Source organism: Lichenostomus cassidix, chromosome 12, assembly GCF_008360975.1.
Source record: "Lichenostomus cassidix isolate B80296 chromosome 12, HeHo_3.0, whole genome shotgun sequence".
Classification (NCBI taxonomy): Eukaryota; Metazoa; Chordata; class Aves; order Passeriformes; family Meliphagidae; genus Lichenostomus; species Lichenostomus cassidix.
In genome coordinates this window covers 2,536,462-2,548,987 of record NC_139493.1, presented here as the reverse complement: position 1 = coordinate 2,548,987, position 12,526 = coordinate 2,536,462, and the positions used below count along the sequence as shown (strand labels likewise).

Sequence of the window (12,526 nt, the reverse complement as noted above, 5' to 3'; positions counted from 1 at the left end):
TATAAATATGTGAGCAGATTCAATACTCTAAATTGGAGCGAGTCAAGCAGAGATATTGACGAAACGTCTTGCACGAAGCTGAATGTCAGACAAAAAGATCTAATTATTCTATTTGCTCTCCAGAACTGTGAAAATGGCCATACTGGGCTGGATCAGAGGGGTGTTTAGCTCAAGTCCTTTTCTTTGGAAAGGAATGAAATTCCAAAAATGAATTCCAAGTGGGGCTGTAAAAATGCAGTGACATTGGTGTCACCTCTCCTTCCCTCCTTCACACACTCCTTTGCTGGGATTCTTTTCCTTAGGCACAACCTGAGCTGAGGTTGGTTTCTCTAATCCCTGGAAAGTATGGTAAAAACTTGTGAAACAAACTAAAAAAAAACACTTTCTACTCTTTTTTAGCAGTTAAAAAAATGGAAATGTGACCCATTTTGTCACCCCAGTGAGTATCCAAGGCTCCTGTCTCCCTTCTCCCCAAACCCTAAGGTGGGGATTCTCTTTCCCAAAGCCAGCAGAGCTCTGAGGAATCTTTGCAGAGCCAAGAACTCTCCCTGCCAACTTTCTCTACCCACAACCTGAGAATCTTGAGGCCCAGCTGAAAAACTTGCTGAAAACATTTTCCCCACGAAAAACTCTCCAACCTCTGCTCCCTACTTAAAAAACCAAATCAATCCCAGGCGGCTTTACCCTGTTGGAATCTTCCAACTGCTTCATTTTCATCTGGGCTCCTCATCCCTCCCTGCATTCCTGATGGGATGAAAGCCACTTGGAGCTCCCTGCTGTGTATATTTATTTATTCCATCAGCTATGAAAAGCTTTTTCAATGCCATCTCCACTCACTCGACCCAACCTTGTGCCTTGCACTCCTCTTTCCCTTGCTGAAGTGTGGCAGAGGAGGATCCCAGGGCATGGCAAGTTTTCAGCAGCGATGGAGGGGAAGTGCTGACTCCTAGAAATCCTTCCAGATGGTTTGGAGCATCTCTACTGTAGCAGAATATTTTAACAATCTGGCTATGATTTTGTCTCCCCGGCTGCAAAAATCGATTCCTTCAAAGGAATTGCAGGAGCTGCAAAAACTGAAATGCCAGAGAAATAACATTAATTTTGTAGTTTGGAGTATTGACCCTCTTCTCTCACAGTCTCCAGAGGAAGAAAAACTTCCTGGCAAATTGTTACTCCTGCTTCTTAACCAACAAGTGCTTGGAAAAAATACAAGCAAAGAAGGAAATAATCCCAGTGCAGCCACTGCAGTGTAAAAATTGCTTTTGCAATCGCTATTAAATCCATTTTCCACGTGTGTAACTAATGGTGGCTCTTGTCACCAGCAGGGATTCTTCCTATTAGGAGTCACCTCACATCCCAGGTATCAAGGTAAAACTGAGCCCAAACACTGTTGTCTTCTCCAATTTCCAAGCAGCAAATGTCAGTGTCATTAATCAGAGATGGACACGTTCATCATTCCTGCAGCAGCTCCTGGGAGAACACTCAAGGGCAGATCCTGAGCTCTGCAAGGAGCTTTCATTCCAGGAGGCTTCAGGGATGTTGTACTGACTTTGGACTTTCTCACACCTCTCAGGTTCCTCTCCCAGGATGCATGCAGGGAGAAGAAAATTAAATATGGAAGAAAAAAATTAGCTGTTATTAACCTCCAGCCATCCTCAGTGGAGCGCTGGGGTGTAAATCAGGATTTTTCTGTCACTAGGCCACGTTTTCTGTTCTTTCTGGCGTTTGAGGATCTCAAACCAACACCCCACCCTTCTAAATTGCAGTTTTAATGATATTTGCATACAGCCCACTTCCTAATCCTGCCGAGTCTGAGGGCAAAGATTCAGGCAATTATTACCAAGCATATGAAAATATTCAGCAAGCAAATTGCTTGACTGTTTGAGCATTTTAATCTCTCTTTGCAAGGGAAGATGTAGCCTGGAATACCTGAGCAGACATGAAAACCCCACTGTTGTTATTAAAATGAGAGAGAACTATTTTAAAAAAACAGCACAGCAAAACCACAAATTGTTTTGACTTCAAGTGTTTATTTGGTTATTGTTTGCAGTTCCCCAAACCCAACAGAAAATGTACATATAACCTCAAAATCTTGCAGGATCATAATGACCTAAAGTTACTTTGATCTTGATTGAGGCTCCTGGATGGGGTTTAATAAAAATAATTCTCACAATATAATGATTAATTACAGTAAGGGTGTAATAGCCAAGGGCCTTTGCAGTTCTCTCTTGCAACATTTTCTTTGCTCAGCCAGAGAAAAAAGAAAAGAGATGAAATGAATGCAAGGCAGAAGCAGAACTGGGTGTTTTATCAGCTTCAAACTTTCTGTTTCGCTGGCAAATTGCTTCAACAGGGATGCAGAGCCCAAGGTGCCAACAGCAGCTGCTGCTGGCCCTGGGGTGGGATGGATTGGCAGCCTTTGGGAAGGTGGGAAGAGCATTTGAAAGGAGCTTGACAAATTGGGAAAGTGGTGTGGGATAAAAAGGATGGGCTTCAGTGAGCAGCAGTGCAGAGTGACTCTCAGCAGGCTGCACTAATTGGCCTCATCAGCACAGGCTGGGAAATGCCTGGCTGGGCTGCTGGGGAGGATGGCGAGAGGAGCATGACTGGGAAAGGTTAGTCTGGCAGAAAAGGTAAAATTCATCCTGGAGAACATGAAGAGAAGTGTTGCTGTAGGAGATTCTGGGAACTGAGAGAGCCTCACCTGATGTGAGCAGGTTTGCAACGTGCACTTCTTCAAGGAAGGTCAGGGGAAGGCAGCAAGGATGGTCACAGAACCCAAAATCATGGCTTTTGAGGGGAAAAATATGTTTAATTTAGGAAAAATTGCATTTGGGGAATGCACAACAGCCTTCAGAGGAATGGAAGTTTCCTCACCAAGTTCCCTGGGGGTGAAGGAACACACAGGAGAGTTGAACTGCAGCGAGGCAGAAGCTGCTTAGATGTCCAAAATTCATTCTACTCATGGGGAAAACACAGTGGGAGAGGCTGAGGGGAAGGTTTGGATCCTTGGTGGGTGTTTTAGGTGCAGATGATCCTGCTCTGCTGCAGAAATGTGTATTAGATGCCCAGTTTAGATCCCTTTCAGTTCTGGATTTCAGTCTTCCCCATAAATTCATAAATCTCTCAGTCAGGAGGGGCCAATTGATAACTCTTACCAGGAAGAATAAATGATGCACTGAAATATTTGCCATTCCAGATTAACTATTTGATTATCCAACCCCTGGCTATTGTATTTGCTAAAAAATATGAGTATATTTTGTTCTATTTTGTATACTTTGAGTGATACAGCACATCTGCCACGTGGAAAAGAGGTTCTTCAGCCTTTCTGTGAAATTGCATTTCACACCTGGCAAAATCTCCTTGCCTTCACAGCCTCATCACTTCCTTGGAGCATCCCACAGCAATTCCAGGGCTGAGAAAGGAGAGCAGGGACATCAAATATCTGCTCACACTTCCAGAGTGTGGGAGATAGGAAGGGACCCTGCAGGTGGTTTGTACTCAGGCTGTGTCTCCAAAACAAGGAAGTATCCTGGCTCAAGCGCTGGATTTGTGGCAGATTTAGAGGAAAAAATTCCAAACCAGCACTTTCATCAGGACTGCTACAAACCTTTCCATGCCATTGACTCATCTCTTCCTGGTGAAACCAAGATGTATATGAAAGAGGAGGAAAAAGTTCTGCAAGACCAAAATATTCTGGTGTTTGCAGAATTCTTCCCTGGAGCCAAATACCAGGAAGCTTAACAGATGTTGTTATGTCACTATGGGATGGGAAGTGGCACTGAGTGAGGAAGGTGGGCAGAATCTGTGCTGTGGGAAGGAAATGGGATCATCTTATAATTTTAAATAAGCTTTAGTGGCTGGAATTTTATACTTCAGTCTTTCTGTGTTGATCAGAACATTTCTGGGTGCTCTCCTGGGGCAGTGCTGCTCTGGGTGTGGATGTGCATCACACTTCAGGGGGGTTTTTTTGTGGTTTTTTTTTTAATATCTGTGTGAATCTGAGCTGTGATGGTTTGCTTTAGCACATCACACTGATAACATCTGCTGCTGTATTACCAGGCAACAGCTCTGTTCATCTTCAAAGCATTTTATGAGCATTAACTCATAAATCCTCATATTTCCCCTACATTAGTTCACCTTTTTCAATAGGGAAAGAGCCCTGCTGAGCTGCCCAGAAGACATAGCATCAAGTGTGGTGTTAAAATCCCTAAGTTTGGTGCCTTTCAATGGGAAATGATGAGTTCAAGGCTGTGTTTCAGGTTGAGGCTGCCCTCAAGGCCCAGGGAGCTGCATTCAGTCAGTAATGATGCATTTATGAGATAAATGCTCTTTTTTCCCCTTTCAGTTCCCCTCCTTCATTCTGGATGTGTTTTCCCAGCGAGGTTTGGGTACCTGGGCTGCTCTGCAGAGCAGAGTTTTCCCCAGAGCTTCCCTGCAATAGCTGGGAAAGCAGAGCACAGGGAGTGCAGCAGCACATGGCTGCTCCTCTGCCACCACCCTGTGGCACCCAAACCTTTCCTCCCAACGTGAGAGAATATTTGACAATTCCTAAATGTGTTGTGGATCAGCCTCTTCTCTGAATGCATGATGGAAAAACAGGACATCAGGCTGATGGTCATTTCCTTGGCAGGGGATGACTCCTGTCCTGGAGCTCTGGCAGCTCCCAGCAAAGGCAGTGGGAGCCACTTGTGCCAGGGAGGGGGTTTTGAGCTGGTTGGATATTCACACCTAGTTTGCCTTGCTGAAACACTCTCACCTCACTCCATAACCCACACTCAGCTCTGAGGAAATGCTGACCATCCCCTCCTAGCCCAGCCTCACCTCCCATGTGTTTCCTCTTGGATCAGCGCTGCCCATTCCTCCCTCTGCCTGCCACTCACCGGATTGGGACTGGGGTGTGCTGATGCTAATTTTCCCTTTCCCGACATGGGAAACACAAGGATCTCAGCTCGAGGAGCGGCTGGGAAGTGTTGGCAGCGTTTGCCATCTCCTGGAGAATCCCAGCAACAGCACGGGCAGGAGTTTGGCTGTGACTGATCCCTGCTCTGTCCCTTTCCCAGAGCCTCCCCAGTGGCTGAAGAAGCCCGAGGGTGGTGTCTACAGCGTGGGGACAAACCTGGTGCTGCTGTGCGAGGCCATCGGGAACCCCGAGCCCAGCATCCAGTGGAAGATGAACGGGATGCCCATCGATGGTATGTGGGTTGTCCCAGTGATCCAGTGGTGTTTGCTTTGGCACCTCTGTAGAGGGGAATTGCTGTTTGTTTCCTTAACAAAGCTCATATTTAAATGGGATCTGGAGGAGGGTGGGGTGAATGCTGCAGGGGTACCTTTGGGGTGCTGCCTCTGCCTCTCCTGGAACTCTGCCATGTTTTGGGGATCTGGGATAGCTTGGGGGCTTCTTTGTGCTTCTGAATGAGCCCCAGTGGCTGGGGAGCACTGGTGTAGCAGTGTTTTTATAATTTTAAAAAGTCTTTGTGAGGAATTCATTGGAATTTGGTGCTCTGGAGCGCTTTGCTCAATGCTGGCAAAGAAAGGACCCTGGGACTCATCAGCTGCTGGCCAAGGTCCTGGTTTGATCCTCAAGACGTGCTTTCCTTTGGCTTCCAGAGCCTGTGAACTGCCCAGCCATCCTCCAGCCACTGACACAATGTGGTGTTTTCCAGGCAGGACCTTCCGAGGGAGAATCTCCACCAGGGAGATCAGCCTGACCAACCTGCAGCTGCAGGACAGCGCGGTGTTCCAGTGTGAAGCCACCAACAAGCACGGCTCCATCCTGGCCAGCGCCAATGTCAACGTGCTCAGTGAGTGTCCCGGGCTGTCCCCTCCCAAAACCACATCCAGCCACCCAAGGATCAATCCTCACAGCTCCCTGGGGCTTGTTGACACCTCACAATTCCTCTGCATTCGCCCCAGATTTTAAGAAATATTTTCTGAATTAATGCAACAGGTCTTATGCAGGAATAATATTATGTGCTTAGCACAGATGCTTCTGAGCTTTGATGTATTCTGTATTTTAAAAACAGGGTTTTGATTGGCCTCAAAAACTTCAGGTGTAGTGAAACCACTGGGGACTGAGTGGTGACCACAAGGCTGGTTTTGAATTATTAAGTGTATTGTTAATCTTTAATTTCAGTTGTGATGCTGTCTGTTCTTTGAAGAAAGGGAGTGATGGGGATTTATTAAATAAGAAAACATCTCTAGAGGCAGCAGATATTTTCTGCTTTCTGTTTTCTGTCCTGGAGCACACTGATGTTTCAATTCCTGACATGTCCAGCAGCAAACCTCTGTTACCTGTCAGTGAAGCTTGTGAGAGCTCAGCTGCTCAGTGCAACTGCTTCCAAACAGCTGTGAAATTCCCATTAAACACTTTCTCCCTTGCTGGAAAAGGGGATGATGCAGACCAGCATTTATTCCCCCAGTTCTGAAGTGCAGTGCTGCTCACCTTGCATTCTCTCCTGCAGATATTGCCCCCCTGATACTCACCTCAGATGGGGAAAACTATGCCACAGTCGTGGGGTACAGTGCCTTCCTGCACTGTGACATCTTTGCCTCACCTGAAGCAGATGTCAGATGGTAAGATACTGGAAATTGGGGTTTTTGCATGGGAAACAAGTTCCTACAGGTCCCCCCAAGACTGAAAAATCTGCTAGTTATTAATTCTATGGAGTTAAGAATAGAGACTTGTAACAAAACTGTGTATAATACAAGTTTTCTGGTTTTAAGTGCACTTTTAAGGGTTCTGAAGAAGTGGATTGTAAAAAAAGTTCCTGGAAGTCTCCAAAGCTGTGTGAGACAAGTGCCAGGCTATACTTTATATAAGCAATATATATACTTTATATATATATGTACTTTATATATATACTTTATACATAAACAAAGCCATGCTGTATGCAGCCAAATCCTGCTGCAGCTTCATCAAACTCACTTTAATGTTAGCAACTCTTCATGTTTGGACACATTATTGAGGTGGCAACGCAGTGACTTACAGAACACATTTACCTGGCCGTGGTTCCATAGGGCCAGAAATCCCAGCCTTGTCACAGCAGGTGACAGGTGCAATAAAACTGCAGGTGGCAGCTGTAGATTAAACACAGAGTATTTTAGAGACCTTTCCAGTCGCTGTCCCCGTGGGTTTGGTGTGCAGGACTGCAAAGCCCCTTTATAATTTCCTGCATGTGGGTAAAATGTCTCACCGATGGTGACTTTAATTGCTCAGGGGCAGAGCTGAGTCCCAAAATTCCCCTGCAATAACCCCTGAGCGTGAAATAACACTTCCTGCAGCAAGCCAGAGCTGTTTTTATCATCTTCAGGACGAAGGATGACAGCATAGAGCCTCTTTCCACATTCCGCTATGAGCTGAGCAGCAATGGCACCCTGGAGATCAAGGACACGAGGAAGGAGGATTCAGGATCCTACGCCTGCTGGGCTGCAAACTCCGTGGGGAAAAGAGCAATCACTGCGAATCTGGATATAAGAGGTGAGGTCTCACTTGGAACGGGAAAAAAATTCACAATTGCTCAGGTTTTGTGTCTATAATTTTTCAGGAAATATGTAATTATTAAATATTCAGTGCAGGATGGAGATTTATTCCGTGAATTTAGGAATTCTCTGGATGCTATGAGCTGAAATGGTCTCAGGTCTCACACATCTGTAGCCTTTACTGTAGTCCCAGCTTTTCAGCTGGATTTCTCCATGCTCACACATGATACTCATTTTCTTCTCGACATTTGCAGAAGCTGCACAAGCCACCAAAAAAATGCAATTTACACACCCATTAACTCCATTATCTTGGAAGGGGATATTAACTCCCACAGTGGACACCAAGCCCTTTGCAGGGTGCTGCTGCTTTAAGGACTTTGCACTGGGCTTTTGCCTGTTTGTTGATAAATACTTGTAAATCCAGCCAAAAAAAAAAAATCCTCAGATGTGTTTATTTATCAGTTTTAGATCTATCCCTTGTGTTCCAGCTCTGTTTTAAGGATTTCTGTGGTTGGCTGGCAGGAGGGGTTTTCCCTGGAAGCTCTGATGGCAGTGGGCAGCTCCTGTTGAGCACATAGGTTGCATTTAGTGGGTTTTATATAAATTTATTTGGATTTAAGGCTTCCCAGTAAAAAACACCCTTAACTACTCAATTAGCAAAGTCCTCTAAAGTGCTCTCTGATGTGGGTTTGCTGTGACAAACTTCAGGAAAAAGCCTACTCTTTGTGTTCCACTTCCACCCACTCCCTTGGCTTTGTAAATTTTACAGTGATAATAAAACATGAAAATGTACAATGAAATTCTCACCGAGCAACATCTCACTGCAGAAATAAATTCAGCTAAGTGCTTTCTTCTTACTTATTCATCTGTTTCTGCAGTCAGATTACAGTCAATTAAAAGAACAAACTTGATTGCAATAATTTTTTCTCACTTGACTTTAATAAGCTTGTAATTTTTCTTGGATCATCGCCAGAGCTTATTTCAAATGGCAATTAGACATAAAAATCATATTCAAGCTTTTTTTTTTTTTTTAATCATCCATTTCATGACAGGCTGTTAACAAGGATTTTCACCTGTGACTTTTTTTTTTTGGTGGATTTTTTTTTTTTCTGGAGCTCTTTGGTTTGGAGCAAAATAGAAAACAAGATAAAAAAAAATGTTTTGAGATAAAAAAATTAAATCCTGGCAAATATCTGTTTCAAACCCCACCATCCTTCACTTGAAATGTTTAGATATATAACAAGAAAAAAAAAAGACATGATTGTTGCTCCTGAGGTTGATTTTTTTAGATGAAGTGCTTGGTGCAAATTTGCTGTAATAATCCCTCTCTCCCCTAATCAAAGTGTTTTTCTGTGATCAATCAGACGCTACAACACTTGTTGTTACTCCGAAGAGCCCCCGAGTGCTGAAATCACATTCCATCTTACTGAAATGCCAGGCTGAGTATGACTCCCACTTGAAACACAGTTTTAAATTATCCTGGAGGAAGGATGGAGATGAGCTGCCAGCCAACAGCACGGGAGGCGGCAGGTGAGTGGGGAAGGAGCAGGGCTGTTCTTGATCTCAGCTGGAGAATCTGGGGTGCTGCTGCAGCAGGAGTTTCATTAAACAGGAGCCTTAATGGCTTGAAATGCAAATTGATGTCTGCAAAGAATTCCTCACGCGATGTGTGAGTAGATCTACATTTTATACACATCTGAATGGAAATGCAGCTCTGCCAGTTTGGAGCCACATGGGTTTGGGGTTTATTAACTCTGTTGCTGTCATAGCAGAATATAAAGTTATATATTAATATGTACATCATAGCAGAATATAAAGTTATATATTAATATATACATAATACATGTACATATAAATTTATATATTAATATAGATATAATACATATATATATATTTTTCTATATATATATAATCTAAATGTTGGCTCAACCCAGAAACACAGCCCTGCCCCAGTGCAGTGAACTGAGAGGTTATTCCACTCCAGTGGAATCTGTATTTTCCTGTAGTTTGCACATATTTGGCCAAAACAAAATCTTTGCAATGTTGAAGCAAATGGAAGCCCTCAGGTTTCAGGCATTCTGCCTAAAATCCTACAGATAAAAGCAATGAGTTTTTCCTACATATGAGTTTAGGATTTGCAGGTCCAGGCTGATTTTTGGTGCTATTTTTGGGTTTCCATTGAGCTCAAGGGGATGGAACTCAACCTTTATTCCATGGGAAAGGTCCCACAGCAGGCAGTCAGATATCTTTATTAATTACCACAGGAGAGAAATGGTTTCCTCAGTCCTGCAGTGCTGGAGAGGCTGAAAACCCCACTGAGCCCTCGTGGGGTGGTGAGGCAGTGCCAAGGAAATGCCATGTCTGCCACTGAGCTCTTGTCCTTGGAGTCATGGCAGCTTCCCTGGTGCTCTGGACATGACACAAGTACCTTGGGGATGCTCAGTTTTCCTCAACCCTTTCAAAATTCCATCATAAACCCCATATATTTGTCTCATTAATGACATGCCAACATCCAATGTCCCAGACACTCATCCAGTGCACACCAGTGGGGTTGTTTTCAGAGCATGACTGACAGGCCAACTTCCACCCACGGAGGCTAAATTCCACAAAATACAAATAACTGTTCTCAGCACAGTGTAAAACAGAGCCAGAATTACATTTTAATGCAATAGGCCCAGTGTGCAACTATTTAATCAAAACTTACTGTGCCAAGTTCATTGTGAACAATTTTTTTCAGAGATCAACACCTCTCTCTCATATTTCTCTTACAGATATTTCTTATCTTTCTAACCTTTGTTTTTTTGGCCCTGCAGGATCATTCTGGACAGAGACACTCTGTTCATCCCCAGTGTTCTCCTGGAGGATCAGGGGGTTTACACCTGCATGGCCAGCACTGCCCTGGACACTGCCAAGGCTGAGGCACAGCTCATCGTCCTGGGTAAGGTGGATTTTCCCAAAAATCTGTGCAAAGAGCTGTGGAAACAGCACTTGCAGCACAAATTGCCTCTGCAGCACTTTTGCTTCTCTTTTGATTCTCTTCACAGAGCCTCAATAACCCAATTTCACAGAGCCTCCTTCTGTCCCTTATCTCTGGGAATGGCAGTGCTGACACAAAAATTATATTTAATTGTTGCAGTCAGATGGGGCAGCATTTTTCTCCCAGCTCAGGGGCTGTAGGAGCTGCCCAGGCTGGAAGGTGTAAGAATTTATTGAGAATGGCCCTGCTGCTGTTCTGAGGTCCTTGATCAGTCCTTCACCCCACTTTGCTGGAGGTTTGCACAAGAATTGGGCTGTTTTTGGAGGATCTCAGAGCAGCCTTTGGACGTGCAGCTCCTCTGAGCATCAGTGAGAGTTAAGCACCTAAAAGGATTTATTATCTCTGTGAATCTGAGCAAGTCCACAGCAAAAAAAAGCTGAAGCTTGGCCCTGTGTGAGCATCCTCACAGTCTGCATCCCCCCCTGAAGGACCAGTGGAAATTAAGGTGCACTTGTGGAGTTCTGTGCACTCAAGAGCAGCAGCTAACAGCCCAAAATGCTGCTTTGTGGTCACAATTCTGGGCTGGTGGGAGGTATCCTTGCCCATGACAGGAATTAGATAACCTTTAAATCCCTTCCAACCATTCTGTGATTCCATGATTCTGTGACAGCTTTGCAACATTTTAATTGCATTAATTTTTGCTTCATGTTATGTTTTTATTTATTTCTGGCAGTGATTGCAGCAAGAAATAAGTCAATCTGCCCTTCAAGATGGTTTTGCACTCTAAAGGAGTGATACTTTTCAGTAAAGAGTAAATGAGGAAGATGCTGTGCACATTATTTATGGTGCTGTGTCCTTCAGTGCTGTATAATTCAAAATGTTTGCAGACTATTCGTTACTTTACTTATGAAAATTTCATAAAGCACTTTATTCCTTTTTTAAAAGGTGGTTTGCAGAAGAAGAAAAAAAAACCAGTTTTGTGCTCTTTTTCCTTGTTCATTGGATATGAGAAAGGTCTTGGTGAATTAACAATGTCTGTCATTTTCCAAGTGAAAAATTCAGGTTTTTGCAATCAAAGACTTGTGGGATGACTCAGAACTAAATATGGCACAGATGGAGACATCAGAATAGGGGCAACTGGGAGTAAAAGAAATATTCAATTAGAATAATTCTGAGTATTTGTTGTATGTTTAATGAACAGGTAGAGAGATGAGTATCTTTAAGATGCACCATCACCATCTTTAAATTAATATATCAAATTTTAAGCAGCTCTGCTCCAAGAATAGAACAACTAAATGCCTGTAGATTAAGCTGTGCTTTCCTCATTTTCCCCAGGTACAACAGAAATAGGGAAAGAAATGCAAAGAAAAGGGAAAAAATCCAAACACAAACTTTTAAAGTACCCTGAGATGAAAACTCAGTGTTGAAATTTTAAAAAAATCAGTGCAAACACTGTTCATCCAAGTGATGCTGCCACAACTTCCTGCTCAGAGCACTGTCCATATCCATTAATGATTAAACAGATCTTGGGGTTGATTTGGGAAGAAAAATCTGTTGCTGCAAGCCCAGTGATGAGGGTAGATGGAAATGAATTGGGGAAGGATATGGAAAGATGAGGACAGGAAGATTCAGCCTGGTTTTCTGTAAGAAAATGGATCTTTCAAAGCAGTTCCCACTTTCCACAACTTACCCATCTTGAAATCAGGAGGTGTTTTACCACCCCTTCACTGGCTGTGCTGTTCCAACCCCCTGGAAAACACTAGGACGAGCAGGAATTCCTTGCTGTGCTCCTGACATTTCTTCTTCATTTCTCAGACGTTCCTGACCCACCAGAAGACCTCCAGCTCTCAGAAAACCAAACTCGGAGCATTCGGCTCTCCTGGAAAGCTGGGAACAGCCACAACAGCCCTGTTAACGGTAGGAAGGGGTTTTTGGCATAATTTTTAGTGCTGTTCAGAATTCTGGCACCTCCAGGTTCTCACAGGACACAAACCCTGCTCTTGGCCAGATTTAATCCCTTTAACCACGACAGTTCATTTGTTGTAAATTCATTTCCGCCCATGCTGG

General features: G+C 43.8%; 1 protein-coding gene across 6 annotated transcripts in view; it reads left to right on the top strand.

Moving 5' to 3' along the window:
- CHL1 (cell adhesion molecule L1 like) overlaps nt 1-12,526 on the top strand; it is a 115,767-nt gene that overhangs the window by 85,467 nt on the left and 17,774 nt on the right. For all 6 annotated transcript variants that reach the window (XR_014854680.1, XM_085072265.1, XM_085072267.1 and 3 more), the window contains 7 exons: nt 5,064-5,195; nt 5,667-5,804; nt 6,465-6,576; nt 7,314-7,480; nt 8,847-9,012; nt 10,296-10,420; nt 12,275-12,376. Coding sequence is in view for 5 of the 6 variants with exons in the window: in XM_085072265.1 (XP_084928391.1) it covers nt 5,064-5,195; nt 5,667-5,804; nt 6,465-6,576; nt 7,314-7,480; nt 8,847-9,012; nt 10,296-10,420; nt 12,275-12,376 (942 nt within the window). In the remaining variant the exon portion in view is untranslated. The remainder of the gene's footprint in view (nt 1-5,063; nt 5,196-5,666; nt 5,805-6,464; nt 6,577-7,313; nt 7,481-8,846; nt 9,013-10,295; nt 10,421-12,274; nt 12,377-12,526) is intronic.